This window comes from Marmota marmota, unplaced genomic scaffold (assembly GCF_001458135.2).
Source record: "Marmota marmota marmota unplaced genomic scaffold, marMar, whole genome shotgun sequence".
Lineage (NCBI taxonomy): Eukaryota > Metazoa > Chordata > Mammalia > Rodentia > Sciuridae > Marmota > Marmota marmota.
Window position 1 is genome coordinate 40,023,526 of NW_025999968.1, and position 8,667 is coordinate 40,032,192.

At 37.1% G+C, this 8,667-nt stretch overlaps 1 protein-coding gene across 1 annotated transcript; it reads right to left on the bottom strand.

Annotated features, from left to right (window-relative positions):
* Positions 1-375: 375 nt before the first annotated feature.
* LOC107136236 (ATP synthase subunit ATP5MJ, mitochondrial-like) lies at positions 376-633 on the bottom strand. Its single transcript, XM_048803241.1, has one exon. It carries the CDS (start codon positions 570-572, stop codon positions 390-392), a length of 183 nt encoding a protein of 60 aa, XP_048659198.1. The 5' UTR covers positions 573-633; the 3' UTR covers positions 376-389.
* Between the last annotated feature and the right edge of the window lie 8,034 nt (positions 634-8,667).

Genomic DNA, 8,667 nt, shown 5'->3' on the forward strand with positions numbered 1-8,667 from the left:
CAGTTACTAATAGGGCATTATGTAAAAATGTGGATGTGTAACTGATGTGATTCTGCAATCTGTATTTGGGGTAAAATTGGGAGTTCATAACCAACTTGAATCTAATGTATGAAATATGATATGTCAAGAGCTTTATAATGTTTTGAACAACCAATAAAAAAAAATTAAAAAAAAAAAAATAAAAAATAAAATCAGGGACACAACAAATATATNCTCCTCCTCCTCCTCCTCCTTTGGTGCATCTCACAGATCATTTATTCATGCCACATAGTAAGTGGTACTTATATAAGGTTATGGCAATGTTCTGTGTTCACAAAGCCTGCTTAGATTTACAGGCAGACCAAGGATTCTTTACTCAAGCTAGCTGGCTAAGTACTCAAGCAAGCTGGCTAATGATGACCATGAGCAGGTGCGGGACTTGAACCTTTCCAAGCTTTACTTCTTTTATCAGCACTCCTGATTTTATAAGCAATGAAGCTCATCAATCCCATTTCTACCCAAATCTCTTGGTAAACCTGGGTATAGTAGGGCTTCAAGGGGACCCAGTAGTTTTTAATAATGGTTTGAAACATCTCGTCAGAACCAATAGCTCAGGCTGCACTAGACAGCGAAGCTGATCTGAAAAGGTCACCGAGTGCGCAGTAAACCTTAGAACTTCTTAAGAAACAACTTTATTGAAATATAATTCACAAAGCACACAATTCAGTTATTTGAAGAGTACAATTCAATGGCTTTGAGTATATTTACAGAGTTGGGCAACTATTACCATAATCAAATTTAGAACATTCCCAGGGACAACCTTCACCTTACCATCCTCACCCTCAGGTGGCACAACATTAGCATATGTTCTAAACTGGGTCCTAAAGGTCCCCAAAGGATTGAACCACAGTGGCCCTCATTAATGAACTGTTGAATTGATCTTCCTACTCTTCCTTCTGAACTTCTTACAGATGCCTCTAGGGTCATTTTGAAACAAGAACAAAGGAAAGGCATTTAGTGTAGATTAGTGATCCAGTGGGATTTGGAAGATGAAAGCTGACTTGGGTCAGGGAAGATAGAGACTGCCTCTGGGGTATTGAAATGCTAATATCTCCAGAGCCCTTTACCCCTCCCCACTCCTTACCAAGGTTACCTGCCAACCAGAAACTGTTCCTCCCCAAAGGCTGTTAAAGAAGCACCTCCTGAGTAGCCCTTCCCCTTCCCATTTACTCCTCACCTTTAGGCTCATCCTCTGGCCAATGGTCACACACGCAGAATGGGGAAAGGAAAGAAGCAAAATAATGGGAGAAGAGGACAGGAGAATGACAACGACAACAACAACAACAACAACAAATATATATATCCCTGTCTTACAGATACCAGCTTTAGGTCCTCTTCTTCTTCCAGGGAAAAGTCTGTTTCTATCTTTAAATAAAACTTGCTTTGTACTATTGCCTTGGTGTTTCTCGGATATTCAATCTTCACATCTGGGGAAATGGAACTTGTTGACACTAGTAACAGTTTCACAAATGAACTGTTTAGTCCTATGTCTGTTCCTGGGAGGAGTATCTAAGAGAAAAATCTTTGCTTATATTCTTATTTCTCTTTTTTTTCTTTTAAAATATATTTTTGTCTTAACATATAGTAATTGTACACACTTATGGAGTTCAGGGCTACATTTTAATGCATGCATACAATTTGTACAATGATAACATCAGGTAATTGGCATACCTATTGCCACAGCCAGGTTAGCATTTCTTCAAGTTGGCATTCAAAATCTTTTTTACGAGCTATTTGGAAACATTCAGTAAATTGTCAACCATAGTCATTCTCCAGTGCTATAGAATATTAAAACCTGTTCCTCTTCTCCAGTTGTGCCTCTATGCCAAATAATCATCCTCTCTCCATCTCTCCTGTATTTTAATTTCTTAAGGTTATATTCCTTATCAGGGAAATATTAGGTCAAAGAGTGGAATTTTTTACACTTGATCTTAGCCAAAAGGCCGAGAAGCGATGGAATTTTTTAAAGTGACTTTGAGCATGCCATGTCAAAACCTCTGTCAATATAGGGAATCCTACTTTGTGTGTCTGAGTGGGAGGTAAGACTTTACTTTCTTCTGAAGACTCTGCAAAAACTTTGTTGGCCTCTTTTAAAACCAGAGCATGGGCATGTGACCCAAGTTTGGCTAAGCAGAAAGATCTGTCCCAGATTAAAAATTTGGAGGAAGTGGAGATGTGTTATGGTTTAGCTATGAGGTGCCCTTCCACCAAAAGTTCATGTAGCAGACAATGGGTTGATCCACAGATATGGGCAGTAATTGTAGGCTTGTGGGGTGTGACTGGAGGAAGTAGGTCACTGAGGCTGTAAACTATGGGGTTTCTATTTTGTCCCTGGTGAGTGGAGCTTGCTTTCTTTGCTTCCTGGTTGTCATATTTTGAGCTGTTTTTGTTTGCCCTTCCACCATGATATTTGCTTCACCTTAGGCCCAAAGCTGTGGAGTTTGCCAACCACAGACTGAACTTCTGAAGCTGGTAATAAAAATGAAACTTTTCTTCCTATAATTTGCTCTTGTCAGGTTTTTGGATCACAGTAACATAAAAGCTGACTAAAACAAGATGTAAAGAAGACAGAATAGGACAAAGACTTTCCCCTGTTGGTATTGGCTATTTTAGCAGCTTCCCGTTTCTGGAGACCTCATGGGTGGTGGTGCCAGCAGCAGTTACTTACATTCAGTGACCGCAGGGTGGGCCGCAAAACCTGCTGTGGTCAAGAGCTGTACTGCCCAGTAGAAATGTAATGTGAACCACAGACGCCACTTTCTAATAGCCTAGTAAAAAAATAGAAACAGATAAAAATAATTTAAAGAGCACATTTTATTTAATCCAAACATCCAAAATATGGTATTTAGTAATCTGAAGCAAAATAGATAGAATTGGAGGACATTATATTCAGTGACATAAACCAGACACAAGGACAAGTACTGAATGTTCTTTCTCATTTTTGGAAACTAGAATAGTCAACCTGAAAGGATCATAATTACTAGGGATTACTGTGTGTGTGTGTGCATGTGGGTGTGTACAGAAGCAGGATGGGAAAATAGTAGTTGGGTATGATCAGTGCATGATGTAAACCTGTATGAAGGTATCATACTGAATTTCATTCATATGTACAATTAATATATGTTAATAAGTGAATAAAATATTCACTTTCCTTCTCTTCCCACTGTGGGTGCAGAACACGACTTTGCTGTTACGTTTTTGATATGAGCTATCCCTCCAAAGCTACTGTGTTAATGCAGGAATGTTTGGAGGCAAAATTATTGGATTGTGAGAGCTATAATCTAACCAGTCCATCTTAGTTTGAATGGACTAAATGGGTGGTAACCATAGGCCAGTAGGATATGCCATCCATCATGGATGTAGCTAACAGGCTCCTCACCAGAGTGAAGCAGATGTTGGCACCATGTTTTTGAACCTTCAAAACTGTGAGTTAAATAAACTCTCTTTTCTTTATAAATTACGTGGCCTCAGGTATTTTGTTATAGCAATGGAAAATGTCAAACTAACTGAAATCAGAGATGAAAATGCTGGTAAGTGACAGGTCTCTGACAACCTATGGTATGTACACAGTACATTAAATTATTTACCCTGGAATGTAGCATTAGTTTTAGCATTTCAACCAGAATTTATTGATCATTTGTGAAGAACTAAACTGGAAATACTTTTTTCTAAATTGTTATTTATTTGTGGATATAATTATATGTAATATGTACTGCTAATTGAAGTAAGGTTTTGGGGGACCAATTAGCTTCTGTTCAGGGCTAATAGGAAGAATTACACAAGACCTGGACCTGTAGTCTATAACATTGCTGTTAAAGTTTCCACACAGTTTAAAGAAATAGATTTATGATTAAACATTGTACAATTTTCTATGTAATATATGGAATAAAAATCTTTTTTTTTAACTCTGAAAAAGAAAAAAATCACATTATTTTTTGCAGCTCAGTGGGTTAAGAGAACCGACACACACGTGCACACACACACAAACATTGAGACTGCATATTGCCAAAATCAGGGATTAGTTGAATTTTCAGCTTTGTCATGTTTCAGATGTAAGGTTTGAGTGTTGATCAAGAAGTAGGATGCTGCGAATGGAAATTTTGTTATATGTGAGGACCTTAAACTCCCCAGTGAGCTTTATTGGCAAGTAAAGGTGCTGTTCTCTGATGATGCTCTTCCTCTTTTGCATGAAGACTCTTTAAAAGTCCTTTAACAAGCCCAACTCAGTGTCTTACTTGGCCAGTTGCAGCCACTTTGTCATCTGTCCCATCCTCAACCTGTTGTCTCCAGCTTAACTATTGTCAGATCCCTATGTATTCTGGGACCCAATTTAAAAATAAATATGTGTTATGAAAGAATACTCATAAAAATTTGCAAAACTATTTCCATCAGAATTGTTTTTGTATGCTAGTGGGTGGGTATGTGGATATGTCTGTGTGTTTGTGCATTGCAAGTAAGCCAACAGGGAAGTGATAATTTTAGATCAGGCTGACTTTAGTACGATGGGGGCAGCTCACTCAGATTCTGGATTCAATGTGCCTCTTTAATCTGGGAGTGATTCTAATTGTTTGTTTGCTTGGTTGACTTGTCTAAGAAACAAAGCCTCACATTGTGTTGACTCTGAAACAACAAGTGGCATTATTATTCGAAAACCCAGCAGATGTTGGTAAAGAAGAACTGCCTTCTCCTTGCTTGAAAGTTTATATATATATATGAAGGATGTGGGGCAAAGAAAGAGAAAATAAGTTGGGGGTGTTCAACAATGTAGGTTAACAAAATAGACCCATAATTCATGAAGTAATACTATTTTTTGACCCACTGAGATACTCATACAAAATTTAAATTTTGGCAGGATTTTGAAAGAGAATAGTTTACTCAATATTTCAAATATTTATTAAACATTTAAAAGGTTCAGACCCAGTATTACGGGTATTATAGATATAGCAGTAAACTAGGCTGGATGAATATTCCTTCATGTAACTTATTTTTTTAATGGATAAAGTCAGCGAGTGAACAAATGAATGAACATGTATAATATGTCAGAGGGGACTTGAATAAAAGGAGAAAAATAAATCTGGATAGATCAGGATTTTAAAAAGAGTTGTCAGAGACAGTGTCACTGAAAATGTTACGTTTGAGCAGTACCCTGAAGGAGGTGTTGAAGTAGCTTTGTGCATCTCTAAGCAAGAGTCACCTAGACAGAAAGAACAACCAAAGCAGAGATTAAGGGTGTGACTGGCTTGTGTCACCCCAGTATGTCACCCCAGTATGACACAAGTAGGAGATGGGGTCAGAGGTATAAAGCAGAGTGAGATCAAATGATTTCTTTTCCTAAAAGATGAAGGATAGAGCATAGTATCAGAAATAGTGAAGGATTAGAAACCAACGTTGAAGTTAGATATGGCCAGAAGTCCTTCATTAGTGAGTTGAACTGGTTTATCCAGGATTAGGTCCAGGTCAGCATGAAGGCATAAATAAGTTACATAAGTCATTTCTTTGGCTCTCACCTTGCCACCTTGCTGCCTTGCACTTCACTCTCCTGAGGGAATTCCTTCAGCTCTGTTGACTGAAGAGGAAAACATTTGATTGAAAATGGTGTAAAAGTGGTGAATGTTTTTTCTGCATGTGTTTGTACCATCCAGAAGCAGATTGCTAAGGTATTATTTCCTCCCTCAAAAGTGGTCTTAAAGGATTGAGAAGAAAGGAAATCCTCCCTGTGAACAGAAATCTAAACAATTTATCTTATTGTTCACTTTGTCTGTTAGTAGAGAGCCTGAGGCAAGTGTCCATAGTGATGGACGGTTGGTCAGTCTGATGGTACAATCAGATAGTCAGGAACCTAAAAGAAACAGAATTATAAGATTAAACATGAAGTATTTCGGGGAAGACAAATATGGATGACCTTCTTTGAATGTAGTTTCAAAGTGTGACTAAACATCGTATGTGAATGACCAACACAAGGTCACAGTGGATAAAACCTGTAATTAATATTAGGTGAACAAGATGACTCACTCTCTTTATGTCAGTTTACTTCTTTCCCAAGCCTCTTTAGTCCTGATCAAAGTGGATATGGTAATAGACATTAAAACATGGACTATTTCTAGAAAATTTGACCTTCTTGCAGTTGCAGCAACAGCTATTAACCTTGAGCCTGTACAGTAAGTAGTACAGTAGTATAGCCAGCTAGACTCCTTCCATTCAGGAAGGGGTGTATGATAGTTTAAATTTGAATTTTCCTTCCTTCCTAGTTTTTCTTCTTTCAATATCATCATCCAGGGAATATTTTATAGTTTATTTTGATATTCTACCAAATCCTTCTGACCAGGAGAGTTTATTTTACAGAGAAAGAAATGAGGTAAAGGCTGATTGATAAGTCTAAGGATTCCCAGAAATAGCTGTGTTCTAATGGAGCTCACCTACAACATGGCTGAGATAACACCTTGAGAGTAGAAGAATGACTTATAATATCCTTTTAGCCAAGATCAGTATAATGTATTATATCTTCCACAGGTTGAAAATGTGGACTTATAAACAAAAGTTTGAAAGTGAAAGTGGAACTTATCCTGTTGTTACTTATAGTCAATTTGCAAATATTTCACTTTCTATCTCCACTCTCTGAACATAATTTGTTTGAAGATCTTAGTATTAAAGAATTGAATCTTTTTTTTTCTACCTGGAATTTATATTTGATCAAATCTGAAGCATAGATTCTATCTTAGCTATTTAGAATTCTTCATACCCCTGAGTAAATGGGCAAAAGGAAATTATGGTCACTGATTGATTAAGACTACCAAAGGTGTCACTACACATTGGGTCCAGAGATAAGCATGAATAGAATTAAACCTATGTTCTGGATTTTCTTCTGGTAATACCACACTCAGTGTTAATTTCATAAATTACTAAAGCAATGCTTATAAGCAGAATAATCAATGGCTGACTCAGATGCATTAGGACTGAAAGTTTGAGTCACTCACTGCTTGAACAACCAGGACTGTCTGGAGTACTGATTGAAAGCATCTAAGAGCATACAGGGTGTGTCATGGAGAAGGTCAGCCATGAGTGTTTTCCTTTTTCATGCCAAAGCTTCAGTATTGATCAGGGACTCCCCTTTTTTTTGGTGGGGGGTCCTAACCTTGCACAGATGCATGAGACTATCGCAAGCTCTGCTTATTCCGGAGCCTCCAATAAGAATTAACAAATGCCCTCCCTAAGAGGAAGAGTAATTCTGTCAGATTTACCTCTTTGCACTTTCTTCCTCTCTTTCTGGTCCATCAAGTACAGGTTTGGTAGCTTTGTGACATATTAAGATTTTCTTTAAAATTCGATTTTTCCAGTTTTCTGAGACAATTGGTCTGAAACCACCTGTCAACAACTCATAGAACTACATTTCTTTTCTTCATAGCATTTGCCTCAATTAACTAACTTCTGTGATTATTTTCTGAACACTTGTCTTCCTCAGGTAAATGTAATCAGATACCATACCTGTCTTTGCCTCCTAGAGGATCTGCTACCTAGTTCAAGGCACATGGTAGATACCTAATATTTACTGAGAAAAGGGATGAATGAAGCTTGGGCAAATTGCTTATTATTAAACAAGAACAAACACCTGACATATACCACACATCATGGGCAAGTTCTGGCAGATGGAGACTAAAGCTCTCTGATCTCATCATATCCTATAATTTATCCTTCAAAATAAAATAAGACAAAAAGTTTCACCCTCCAGATCAAGGCTTTGTCCTACATGGATTTTTAAATGGCTCAATGTTTCAGTCAATAATGAGCCACATATATAATGGTGGTTCTATAAAATTATAATGTAGCTGAAAAATTCTATCACCTAGTGACATTGGAGGTGTCACAACATTGTAGCACAATGTACTACTTATGTGTTTGTGGTACTGTTGACATAAACAAACCTGTAGTGTCAGTCACGTAAGAGTATAGCAATACAATTATGTATAGTACATATAGATAATAATAACTATGTAACTGTTTTCCTCTTTATCAATAGAGTATATATATAGTGATTAAAAATTAAAGTTTACTGCTAAACTACAAATAAAAAATGAAGTTTTGGGCTGGGGATGTGGCTCAAGTGGTAGCGCGCTCGCCTGGCATGTGTGCGGCCCAGGTTTGATCCTCAGCACCACATACAAACAAAGATGTTGTGTCTGCCGAAAACTAAAAAATAAATATTAAAATTCTCTCTCTCTCTCTCTCTTTAAAAAAAATGAAGTTTATAAAAAAATAAAATTTGCTGCTATGTTGTGCTGGCAGTAGCCTCATATATCTTACATTTATTGTGTCTATTGATTGTATCAAGAGACTGGCTACATTGAGGGATGAACCTATACCGTTTGGGTTTGTGTAAGTTGACATTCACATAATGAAATCACCTAATAACACATTCCTCAGAACCTTAGCTTGTAACCCTAAGCTTCCTGTTATATTCTCGTTGACCCACACTTAAATTTTGTGTATACATGTTGTTGTTTTCATTGTTCTATTTTATGTTTTTAAAAATGAAGACGCTAACTTAACAATTTATGTTTTCAATCCACATAAAGATTTATAAGTATGCATACATACAGATACATGTAGTTCAGAGTATATATAGAAGATTTA

Excerpts from the sequence above, each read along its gene's own strand:
- LOC107136236 (XM_048803241.1), bottom strand. The coding sequence starts at position 572 with ATGTTTCAAACCATTATTAAAAACTACTGGGTCCCCTTGAAGCCCTAC.